Here is a 13424-nt window from a genome sequence, read left to right as displayed (position 1 = left end):
ATGGAATGGAATACCCTTGGTTTGCTTATATTTTCCATGGAAAATTACATTACCTTTCAATTGGTTTTTTATTTTATGCTAATTTTAATTTGAACAGCCGTGCGAGAAAAAGGCTCGTGCTTATCTATCTAGCCGCTTTAACTACAGCAGCTCTTCAGACAGTTTAGATTTGTTCAATTTCGCAACAGCGGAAAGACACTGAGAAAACATATTTACAATGTGACGATCGATCGGAAAAAAGAAGGGGGAATCTTCTTGCCCGAGACCAAGGCTGAGTCTCCAGACGGAAACTAAGACGGAGACGGAGACAGAGACCGCGACCGAGACTGAGGCCGAGACCTAGTTGAAGGTTGCAAGTCATTTGTGTCTATAGAATATGAACAAACCGATAAACAAGACTAGAATTCCACAAACGGTTTCCGAGGAGAACAAAGTGCTACTGAAAGAGTGCAAACTAAACAAGTACATACATACATTCATACATAACGTTTGTATGTAAATGCAATATATGTATATACTGAGAAAAATATGTTATGATCAAAGGCAGACTACTAGCTAGCTAATTGCGGCTACTACTTTAGAGCATTTTGTTGTTTTTCTTTTCTTCTATCAGCCGATATTTCCTTTCTTTTTTGAGTCGAAGAGAGAGAGAGAAATCTGCCCACCTGGTCACCACCAAGGGTGTCCAGACTACATAAAGGAAGACAAATAGATCTTAATATATAAACTACAGCCAACTAAATATTAGCTAAATAGGAAAAGATACATTTTTGTAGTAGAGGAAGAAGAAAGGAATCTGGAGCAGACTACAGAGGGTAGGAGATTGTATTCAAAGGTTTGTACAAGGTGTTGTTAGTAGAACATCGACTGAAGTCTGAAGAGACAGTGGGATGGGATGTCTACCCAGAGGGTAACTCGAGTCAATAACTCGGACGAGTCTAAATAACAAAAAGTAAGTTCTGAAACCTTAACTAACTAAAGGAAGCCTACTAGAATACGAGGACAAATTGGCATTCCGATCCGAGCTTAAACCACGAAGAGGCTTTTGTACAGATTCAACATTCACATAGTTACCATTACCACTTCCAAGTTCAATGCAGTACACAAATCAAACATTAAAATAGGTAAATAGGTAAGAGCGAATTCCGCCATTAAAAAAAGGGAATCGTTCTTGGATATCGAAATGATCTGTTTGGCGGGGAATGTTAGCGATGATCTGACGATCCGACACCGAATGAAAATATTGTGGACTTTTGCATATGCGCTTTCATCCTTTTTTTTTTGTTATAGGGGGAAAGCATTGAAAGCCGAAAAGTGTGGGACTTGGTATCGACCTTGATTAGAGGTCACCTAGCCGCACGAAAACCTACCCTACTTCCGTCTGCCTCTCGCGGAACCAACGCTGAAGTTATTACTTGACGAGGGGAATATGGCATGAAAGCCTCATCTAGATACTCATCTAGAGTTTGAATTCTGGCTGCAAGGACTGTACGATCACTGCAGCTAGGTGGCTAACTGCGAGCCAACTGTTTTGCGATTATAAAGTCATTGACTATATATGGCCTCCGAATGCCTTGGCTTGGCTCTTCCCGTTCAGCAACGTGGCGAATCGACAGAGCGCAGAATGGGGAGAATTTACTCTCCCAAAAAGGATCCCAGAACGATTTATCACCAAGCAAGTGCTAGATCCGCCAATGTATTCTATTTTCTAGATCCACCTTTTAACACGAAAAAAAAGTTTTCAGATTTTATTCTGAGTGATGGAAAGGACGCCTCAAATAAGTTTTTTGAAGAGCGTAGGTAATTGGAAAAAGATATTCAGTTGGTCAACTGAAGTTCATAAGGACCTTAATATACCATTTGTAAAGGATGAAATAGCTGAGTCTAGTGTTAGATATATTGACAGACTGCACAACCACCCCAACTCATTAGCTCTAAGTCTATTTGATAATATAACAACAAGAAGACTACAAAAATTACATATATTAAATCTTCCAAATAGAATTTAACTTTTGTAATAAATATAAATATAAATATATAAGCCAAATAAAATGAAACCCTTGTAAAAATGCACAGACACATGTATAAATACCTAAGTGGATTTAATTACTCATCTGTACAACTTACAATTGGAGTTTATATACAAAAGTTGACTCAGTGGAGCCGACTATTCCTGTTGTGTTTTATGTATCTCCAAATTTACTGAAAGTTGGTGAACACCGACAGAGCGATCTAAAGTCAAAAAGGACAAAACCCACTACTTATATCTATATAATGGACTATGTTTATTTTAAAATATTAAAACATACAAATATTACATGAAATATCCTAGTTCAGCTATTAGTCCCTAACGAGCTGACGATCAGTCGAGTCCTTTGTGAGATGTTTTGCAGTTGAGAAAAAGTGGTTTCGAGAAATAACGCAGAAATAACTTCCTCCAAGCGCAGGACTATCCAAAAATCATTTTAACCAAATATTCTACATAAGTTATAGATCCGATTAATTAAACAAAATATATATCTATTTCAAAAAGTTTTCGTATAAATAAGAAATCTCAATGATGTGTTCGGATCTAGGATTTTTTCTCCAAACAAAAAATAATTAATTTCTATGCATATAAGAGTCAAGATCCTCGATATATCCTAATACCCAAGGAGCCTAATGAATGCTTAGGATTGAAATATTGTAACTAAGTAGAAGTAATTTGTAGTTTTTGCGATAATATTTGCCCTAGAAGATAGCAACTATACAGAGATATGGTGATTCAAGTGTCAGGAATGCGTTTCTCTAGTTACGTCTGCGATTAGGCTGGACAGGACTGTCGGCTACCTGTTGGCCTCTATCGGCAATAGCCAAACGGAAGTAAAACCGAAAAGCATTAGTCAAACAGCAGGCAAAAGAGAGTTTAAGAGGCAACACCAATTAGCTTGGTGCTGACAAATTGCACAGCTATGGGCGAACCAAGACCCAGACAACAGACAAACTCAAACCCAAACCCAAACCCAGACCCAGACCCAGACCAGGAACCAAAAACCAGGATTCTGTCTAATTGTAAAAAAATAAAGGAAAATGAAAACCGGAAACGTGCGCGACCAAATGTGAAAACGCGAAGCATAAATTAATGCAGACACACACACACACACACATTTGACCAGAACGGAGGGGGAAAGGAATTTTTGGGCTAAATGCCAAGCTGCTAATAGTAAATTAATTTCAGTCGCCTTATCGGACATCCCGTGCCTATGAAAATAATGGGATTTGGATGTGTCAGGCCAGCAAAGTGCTGTGTAAATTGGCTTTTTTCTTGGCTAGAGAAGGTCTCCAGAAATTTCGCAGTAATGCAAACATAGATAAGACCGAAGAAGTAGTACACTTCTCCTTCAGCGGAAGTGCTATCTCAATGTTTGTCCACGAGCTTAAACCGGAGGCAAACACGAGACTTTTCTTATGGAGTAAATCACGTTTGGGACACCGCGAAACCGAAACCGAAACCGAAACCGAAAAGCAAAAGTTATTTATTTCAAACAACTACCACACACACACACACACACACACACCTAAGTAACTATCTTTTGTCAAGGTTAAAGTTCAATTTGGTAAATTATATTAATTAGCTCAAATTTGTACCGACGACATGCCGTTCCGTTGTGTTTTTTCTTCTTTTTTTGGTTTTCTCGAACAAATGTTTTGCCAGTCTCTCAAAAAGGTCAGAGCAGCTGCTGCTGCAACAACAAAAACATGACCATATCTGTTAACCGATAAAGATACTAGAGTACAACATACATAAGTGTGTTTGTGTGTGTCCATCCGTGTGTGTGTGTGTGTGTGTGTGTGTGTGAACTACTTATAGTAAGTTGAAGTCATCTAAAACCATTCGATGCAGATAGTTATTCACTAAATGTAAGTAAACAATAACTATTACAGGGTATAGATACACTCTAACAAACAACAAAACGACAAACACTCACACACACACTCACACTCATCTGAGAGTCTTTCGAATCGTCGACGGCAATTCAAGACAAGAGGACCACCATGATGGCTGTGAGATGGCTACAAATGGACAAAACATTAATATATGTATACAAAACCAACAAAAAAAGATGCCAAAACGTAAAATACAACAACAACCATCTAGAAATTCAATCATGATGATGATCATAATTAAAAAGGCAACACAAGAGGGTAAAAACGTAAACGCCAAAAGCAGGCAACATACAAGAAACATTGATGTTGCCTCCTCCGCGCTGACTGTGCAACTTCGCACTTCAAAATTAAACACAATTAGACAAGGAGAGAGCGAGAGCGAGAGCAAGTGAGAGACACTGAGCAAGACGTGGGCGGAGTTACATATGAAAGTATTGAGGAGACCCTGCCTAGTGTGATTTTCAAAATGGAGGTGCCAACACACATAGAGGGAGACAGCTAGCTGGCTGGCTGGCTAGGCAGAAGACCAGACAATCTACAGGCGGTTCAGCCAATGACGAGACGTGTCGATCTTCGACAAGAGGAACCACCAACAGCCGCAGCACCATCTCGATCGGCAGCAGCGGCGGCGGCGGCGGCGACGCAACAGGCGACGCAGGTAATGTCGATTTGCAATGGCTTGGCTTGGTTTCGTTTCGTTTCCTTGGTTGTTTTTTGGTTGAACAAGTCAAGCTTGTTTTCGTTCTCAGCTCGATCTTGTGGCAAATGGAACTTGTTCAGTTGAAATGCGAACTTGGCGAGCGCAAGACACAACCGTCGGCGAAATAAGACACGACAGAGCAAAACAGAAGCGAATCATCAACGAATTTATTTTACATCAACATACATACATATTTTTTTTTTTGCCTATGCATTGAGTCGAATGCTTTGACACCATCATAATCAAATTAACACCCACGCACCCACATAAACGAGAGGGAGAGAGAGAGAGAGAGAGCGAACTTAGCTGTGATTTGCATAATTAACGCTAATCAAAGTTTTCATTGTATGCGCCGTGTCCCGTGCCTCGTCTCGTGCCTTGCCCCGTCGATCCCTTGTTAAGCTTTTTATAATCTATGAGCGATTGAGTCTGTGTGTTTCTGTGTGTATTAATGAAACAATTGTGCAAGTGACAAAAGTTAAATAACAATATTTTTTTTAAGTGTGAAATATCTTTTGCTCAACGTAACCCAAAAAAGATAATACAAAGAGGGGAAGCGGCGGAGAAGTAGAGAAACGAAGCACGATGATCACCATGAACGAACTGGTGGATCTGCGGATGCAGCAGCACTTGGCCCACGAGATCTATCGTCAGCAGATAATGCAACGTATTCCAGGTGAGTTGGACATCAAACACACACACCAAAATGTAAATGATTTCAAAGATTACTCATACGCACCGTACAACCCTTATTCAGTTCTTTGGGTTCATTAGCATTAATGGATCGTTAACATGGACGGACTTAGAAAACATTTTCGGGAAGGGAAATTCAGATTTACGAAGACTTACTTTTCGAAAGACGCCAGAAATTATACGGATCTCCTTTGGATCCGTCCATGATCGTTATTGTATATATTATCTGTTTGAGGTGAATTCGAGGAGTTATATTTGATTGACTTTGAGCGCGCGAGCGACTTTGATTCACAATTTTTATGATCCATCATAAAAAAATTGTTGTACTCATTAAATTACGGATTCACATTACAACAATTGTGTTTGGTTCCTAATTACAACAAAATCGAAAAAGGCTAAAACTTGTTGTACACATTAAACAATATTTCAAAATGGAAAGACATTGATTAAGTACCAACTGATCGAAATTTGAACGTAAAACATTCAACTAATTTGAAAATTTCTGAGGAACCAATGTAGAGACCCTTTTAAAATGTCATTCTTATAGTAACCAGAAGATCATAGAGATCACTTTGCACTCCCGAATACTCATTTTGTGGAGCGTCTATCCATTTTTTATACGATTTTTAGAAACATGTTCGACTTGGAATTCAATTCACTTTCTTCTTACAAGGGGAACTTCACCGATTTGGATGAATTTTGTTAGTGTTCAAAGCAATTTTTCAAAATACACTTTTGGTGCATTTTCTCAATAGAATGACCAACTCAAAGCTATAAATTAACTCATTAAAAGTCTTTGCTAGCATTAAAAATCAAATAAAATCTGAATTTAGGAACGAAAAATCAATATATTTTGCCGCTTTACTTGAAAGGAAATTAGTAGTAGAAATTTCCGGTATTACGGTTTAAAAGTTTAAGTCTTCAGTTTAGCAATATTTTGTAAAGACTTTGTTTGAGGCTCTTTAATCCGGTCCTGAAAGGGAACCAGATCTCAGAAAACATAACATCTTTGGAACAATAGTAGTTTCGGTTATAACGGTTGATTGGTTTAAATATTTCCTTTAGCTGCTCTTCATTAATTTTAAAATGTATTGAAATTCAAATTTGGCACAGAACCGACACATAATATTTGCGAAACTCATTTAGCAGTCTTAGTAGTTTCGGTTATAACGGTTCTTTTAGAATGTATCGAAACTAAAACGTTGCTCGGAATCAAAAGGAAAACTAATTTCACTTACATATAGGATTCTGAGCACTTCTGGATATTTCCAACGACTAAACTAAAGTTCAAGAGTGAAAAGGATTTTGAAAAAGGATTCCAAGTGTTTATCTCAATGTTTAGAAGGTCCAAGAAGTACCTTCAAGTGCTCATCGTACACATTTTGTATCTCTATTTTGCATAGTTTTTTTGTTTAAAGCGCAGATTGCGATTTGACATGGAAACTCCGTTTCTTATTAATCAATAAACATTCGTGATTTCTCAATAATATGCCGTAAACGTGACTCTTGTTGATCGACACAATTCAATTTTGCATCTCTCTGGTTGTTTTTGGATTCTATAATCGAGTGAAATCAGCATGAGATGACGATGAAGATGATGTATTTCTAGAACTATTTAACACCTCTAATTTGGTTAAAAACTGTGACTCCAATGTTTATACAATCTCTTGACAATTCCTACAATTTCATCAGCAATAATAACTTCGATTTCTATATTTATTAGATCCGTTTCCCCCCATGCTGCCCATAGCCATGCCACGTCACGTGATAATGCCACCGCGTGTCACATTACCCGGCGTTGAGATGACATTGCAGAATGATGATCTGTGGAAGCAATTTCATCAAATTGGCACAGAAATGATTATCACAAAAAGCGGCAGGTAAGTGTTTGATGTATAGCATGATGATGGGGGGAAAATTGAGGAGGCGGAGGAAAGAGGAGTAGGAGGAGGAGGACAAACAGAGAAAATTCGAATGATGCATTAGCACGAAAGTGAAAAATAATACACATAGAAACATTGTAGGGCAAAGAAAACACACAATTGACTGACGATTGTAGAGAGCCGGATGCCGAATGCCGCCGACGACGACGCCGCTGCCGCGGATGAAGTTGAAGATCATCATAGGCTAGGGCTAGGCTAGGCTAGGCTTGGGATAGGACTTGTTGGGCTGCTGTTAAATGCTCATTAGATGCAGGCGCCTGCAAATTGTTTACAGCGTTGTCGCGACAACAATTTTCACAGGCAAACAAATGCGGAAGGATGGAAGGATAGATGGATGGATGGATGGATGCCGAATGGCAGAATGTGAAAATATGTGTGTTTCGTTTTCCGTTTTCCCGTTTTTCCGTTTTTTTTTTTTTTTTTTGGTGAAATGTCAGGTACACTGACTGTAAATTCTCCTCGTTCATTTCCCCTTACTATCTAGAGCAAGGCGTAAAGTGAACAAGTTCAGTGTCACTTTGCGTGTCCACCAGAAAGCAGATAGCTCGAAATCAAAGCCGTAGCGCCTAACAATTTAGCCTAGATAGCCTAAAGATATGTCTAGAAGAGAGATGCACATTGGAACCCATCTTGCATGTTGTATCTATCAGATGATCAGTATGTAACAACTACCTAAAAGTGTCCGGCACTTGTTCAAATGTGCGTAAAGTGGCGTCATCGTAATTTATTGTAGGCCGACTATGGACGCAGAACGCAGTGGGACGTCCGCTGGGTTCGACTGTCGGCTTTCCTTCTTCTTCTCCTTGTTTGTGTATATACATGTGTGTGTGTGTGTGCCCCGAATGCTGGCATAAATCTTAGCGTCAAGGATACTTTGTCGTCATCTTTGTTGCTTTTAGCGTTTTTATTGTGGCGCCTGTCTGAAGGCTATGGCAAAGGCAGCAGGCAGAAAAGAAGGAATACAAAAAACCAACAAACCCGAATTCAAAATTCGAAATGCAGGTTCCTTTATTCTGCATTCGATGGCAAAGTGTAAGTGTGTGCGTGCGTGCGTGTGTGTGTGTCGTATCTGTCGGATACGTAAGCGCATGCCGCGTTGACAATGACCACAGCTTGTCGACAGATACGAGCAATTTCACACTTGTCTCCCATGCGCACGAGAGAGATGCCCAACCGGCGATAAGCATTTTGGTCAGACAAGCCTATTAACCAAAACTTTTGGGGCTCCCGACCCCAAGATGAACGTAGACGATCGACAGTCGTATCATTTATGTTCCTTAGTACTCATACTACCTCTAATACATATAGCTACTCGTATATATACACACACACACATGCACATATAGTTAGTTGTATGAATTATTCATTAAAAATTTTGTATTTTTATGTCTCAAAAATGTTTTATGAGCCCCACCATGCAACTGTGGAACAGATTTCTACTTCTACTATATACGCCCCGAATGCAATCGATTTGAATTTTTAATGATTAGGCGCCAGAGTGCCACCGAATGATCGGCCGATCGATCCCAACCGTACAGTTGGAGGCCCATGGGCCACCACTTGGTGGCGCTCATAAAAACTAATTAGTTGCTTGTCTGGTTTCTTCAGTCTTGCCACTTGTGACCCATTCAAGCATTTTGGGTGGTAAAGCGCAGACGACCATTAAAGATAGATGATAGAACAAAGCGTATCATTTAATGCATGAGTTTTGGCTTTTGGGTTTCGGATTTGGGCTTTTTGTTAACCCAAAAGAAAAGTTTAATAAAATGACTTTGTCACGATGCTTTTAGCGTGTGGGCCACAGGAGAAGGGTCACATGGCTACCTGAATCTTTGTGTTACTTTCAAGCCACAGCCATTGGATAAATGGTTGCTATATTTAGAAATGAATCACCCACAATCTGCAGCAACAATATAACCCATGCCCCGAATCCAGGCGGATTAGATAGTGGCCAGTGCCGGATTAGCAAGTGCTAAGGGGTTATCAAAGCATTTTCGATCACTAAAAGTACCAATGATGTCTTTCAATCTGCCTTAAAATCTCAAGAAGTAGGTGGAATCGCCAAAGACAATTTTCAAAAGGAACTCAAATAAAGGCATACTGTCTTAATCCGGCACTGGATGCGCCCTGGCCCCTTTATCGAAGGCCTTATTTGTCTGTCCTTGCACCTGCTTAGCGCCAACCTTGCATGCCGTCAAACGCCCAAGCGTCCAAGTGTCCAAGTGGCCAAATGCCCAACATGCTCTCGTTCTCCTCCATCCATCCGTCTGTCCAGGCAGTGCTTCTGGGTTAATTATGCAGACGCGCCAAAGATATCGATCTTAACAAATCGTTTGTCAAAAATGCACGAGTCAGAAGAGAGAAGAGGCCAAAAAAGGCAAGAAGCATGTTGCCAAAAAGCAACAACAAAAAACCAACAACAGCCAACAAATTGAAAATGAAATTCTAAACCACACAAATGTCGAAATATTTCCCCCTCTCCTGTCTGTGGTCTAATGGAATTTAGCCACAAATAAACCCAAAAGAGAGGTGGAAGGGGGCAAAACGAAGAACGAGAAAAAACAACAACCCAGAAAAGGAACCAAGCAACCAAATTAAATGTAAGCAAACCAAAACGCCACAAAGTTCAATTAATTAATCATCGGTGCGTGTGGAGAAAAACGAAAAGAAAAAATAAAATCATTGCCAAAAACAAGGAAGGAACGAACTAACGAATCACTTGTGCTTCTCCATCTCTCTCTGTCTCTGTCTCTGTCTCTCCCCCTCTCCTTTTCTCTCGCCGCGGCTGGCGCCAAGAGCCGTGACCACCTGCTGTGCCTGTGGCAGGGTTTCTACTCCGAGATCCTTGTTAGCACAGAGTAAACGCAGGGCAAACGATCTCCATAACGATCCTACAATTCTCTCTCTCGCCCTCACTCTCCCTATCTCTCTCTCTCTCTCTCTCTCTTTCTTACTGTCTCTATTTGTCTTGGACTAAGAGGCTAATTATATGGCGCATGAAACAAGCCCAAGAAAACTCACAATTAAATATTTGTTACGCCCACAATACAATAATAGTTCGGGAGAAGGAGGAAGGTAAAGATTGATAAAGGGAGTCCCCTTTGAATTTCCATGACTATATTTGAGTATTTGTTTTTTGTTCTCGATAAACATGAGATTGTTGTCTTAAAATTTTCCTGGATTTCCTTCTCCCTTTATAGACGCATGTTTCCTTCGATGCGATTGAGTGTCGCCGGCCTGGATGAGGAGACCAATTATTGTGTTCTGTTGGAAATGGTACCCATTGGCGATTGTCGTTACAAATTCTCTGGGTCCCAATGGGTGCCAGCCGGTGGAGCCGAACCACAGAGTCCTCAGCGCATGTATCTGCATCCAGATAGTCCGGCCACTGGGGCCCATTGGCAGGCTCAACCGATACTCTTCAATAAGGTCAAACTGACCAATAACACATTGGACAATAGCGGACATGTAAGTGAAGTCAAAGCTTTGATCTTGTCTCCAATTACAGTTTTACTCTCCCTCGATCTCCGTGCAGATTGTCTTGGCCAGTATGCATAAGTATCAGCCGCGTCTGCATGTCATACGCACCGCTGATCTGGCGCAAATACCTTGGGCCCCACAACAGGCTTTTGTTTTTACCGAAACTGAATTCGTTGCCGTGACAGCATATCAGGTAAGTGAGAGGGGGAAAAAAACCATAGCATAGTGAAAGGGGTTGAATGTGTCTGCGTCTGTCCGCTTTTTGCCAATTCATTGAGCATTGAGTGAGTTGAGTGCACTAATTGGTTAATTTTCGGCAAACGTCGATCGCTCACGCCGTGGGTAGCTTGGCCAATGTCTTAAATTAGCATGATACGCCCTTTGTCTAGGTTAAGGATTGAAAATTGAGGTCCGAGAGGCAGGCAAGAAGTCATCAGTTTTCTCTGTGTTGTTTTAGGAAGTTGGATAGCCACATCCTTGTAAATTTGAGCGCCTTGCTGTGTTTTTGTCTAGGTCTAGGCCCATTGACAGGCGACGCCAGTCAGCCAGTCAGCCAGTCGACACAGTCGGCTTCTAATTAGCGTCGTCACAAAGTTGTCAAGTCATGAGAAGGATGACGTAGGACGGAGACGACGTTGAGGGCCACTTTTCGACTTTCGACTCTCTGGGACTGGTGTCAAGTGGCTCTGTTACTTAACGCCAGCTACTGGACGCCAGTTTCCAGTCACTCGCCTTGTCTCTCACTCTTTAGAATCGTCATATTTCACGCAATCTTGTCAACTGTATTTCTCTCGTTTCGTATCATTTCGTTATGTGATTTTGTTCTTTTCTGTTTCTCTGTTATTTTGGATTTTCACAGAACGATCGCATCACCAAGCTGAAGATCGACAATAATCCGTTTGCCAAGGGCTTCCGCGAAACTGGACAATCGCGCTGCAAACGCAAAATGTCTTCATCGCCAACAGATGAAGATCAAGATCAGACGCAATCGCAGTCACAGACAGGAATCGGAATGGGTATAGGTATGGGTATGGGCATGGGTATGGGAATGGGTATGGGAACGGGTTCGGGTTCGCTTGACATGTCGCCAACGAAATCGAGCGAACAAACAGCAAACAGCGATCTGGATGGGCCGCAAATTAAGCGCCTGAGATCAAATGGTTCCGCCAGCTCCTTATCATCATCGCTGGATGGCAATGGGCAAGAGACTGGCGCCAGTTCCAGTTCTCTTGGTCTCAGTTCACCTCCACCACCGCCGCCTCCACCGCCATCGTCCTCGTCGTCATCGTCAACAACAACAACTTCGCTGCCCCCCATCTTGGGTCATCGCAATTCCAGTGTCTTCATGCAGCATTTCCAACAGAATATGCAAAGCCTATTGCGACCTTCACTAGTGGATTTGGCCTGCACATACCTCGGACGATCCCCTCATCATCATCCTCATCACCAGCATCATCATCGTCATCAGCAGCAAGAGTACAATGGAAACGTCCCCCTACAATCGCCCCTTTATCCATCAGCGTCCATTTTGCAAGCTGCCTTACCATCACTTCCTGCTCTGCATGCATTGCCGCAAAGTCACATTTCCGGTGAGGCAACATTGCAGCAGCATCAGGCATCTTCAGATGAATCAGTGACAGATGAACTAGAACTGGATGTGGGCAGCGAAGCAACGGAAGAAGCAACAACACCAACTCCGATGCCCGCATTGCCGCAATCGTCAACCGGAGAACTGCCACCGGAGCCACCTTCAACGAGGAGGAAAGGTTTCAGCATTTCAGCCATTTTGGGTGGCAGCAGCTAAAGATGAATCGATCAACTGCGATTCCTTGCCTATTTCCTCTTCTTTCTCTTTAGATTTTTTTTTTTTTTTTTTGTTTTTGATATAAGAAAACATGTACAAATAAATATATTTAGTTAAACAAGGCCTGATACAGTTTAAGAGTTTTTTTGTTTTTTTTTTAATAATTATATTCTTTTTTTTTACTACCTACTTTTTTTATAGTCTTAACTAATGTTTAATCTCGAAATGATTTTAAAATAAATTTTAAGTTTGATAAGTAAAAATTACAAGTAATTGCAAAACAAAGAAATATTTAAAAATATAATTGAGATCTGCTCAGAACTTTTGTATTTTAATTTTGAAAATGGGTCATGAATTTTAGTCTAGATCAACTGTAATGGAGTTTCCAAGGGTAGGTCACTCTATGGACTCTCTGTGGAAGAGTAAAAGTCAAGGTCATCTCTATCGGATTCTCAGATTTGATCAAATCAATGAGAAACGGCTATAAAGTCGGGTCAATATCTACTTTATTAGTGGAATAGATTCTTTGGGGACTTCCATTGCTTGGAAGACGTATAGAAAAGTCAAGGTCATCTCTATCAAATTCCCAAATCATATCAACAAAGGGTGAAAAGGTTAGTCTCTAGATTTACTTCAATGCAATGGGGACAAAACTGATGTTTATAGTTAATCCAAAGTGCATCATCAGTTTTGTGGAATTAAATTTTTGATTGGCTAATTATGGTTGGGTAGTTCTCTGTCTACTTACTAACCTGCTGCGTCCAACTTCAAAGCCTCAACGCCCACAGTTTGCTGTAGGTAAATGAACATGTTGCTTGGTGGATGAACGAACGAACAACAGTTGGCATTATCATTGGCCCATCTATAGACAGAGAGG

General features: G+C 40.8%; 1 protein-coding gene across 1 annotated transcript; it reads left to right on the top strand.

Annotated features, from left to right (window-relative positions):
• The first annotated feature begins 5212 nt into the window (after window positions 1–5212).
• Window positions 5213–12547, top strand: Doc2 (Dorsocross2). The gene is made up of 6 exons (XM_068294455.1): window positions 5213–5303; window positions 7044–7200; window positions 10464–10731; window positions 10799–10936; window positions 11603–12030; window positions 12082–12547. Exons 1-6 carry the CDS (start codon window positions 5213–5215, stop codon window positions 12545–12547), a joined length of 1548 nt encoding a protein of 515 aa, XP_068150556.1.
• The last annotated feature ends 877 nt before the right edge of the window (window positions 12548–13424 follow it).

The sequence above is a fragment of the Drosophila tropicalis genome, unplaced genomic scaffold (genome assembly GCF_018151085.1).
Source record: "Drosophila tropicalis isolate 14030-0801.00 unplaced genomic scaffold, ASM1815108v1 contig_1190, whole genome shotgun sequence".
NCBI lineage: Eukaryota > Metazoa > Arthropoda > Insecta > Diptera > Drosophilidae > Drosophila > Drosophila tropicalis.
The sequence above is the reverse complement of the archived record's forward strand: the minus strand, read 5'-3'. Positions and strand labels throughout refer to the sequence as shown.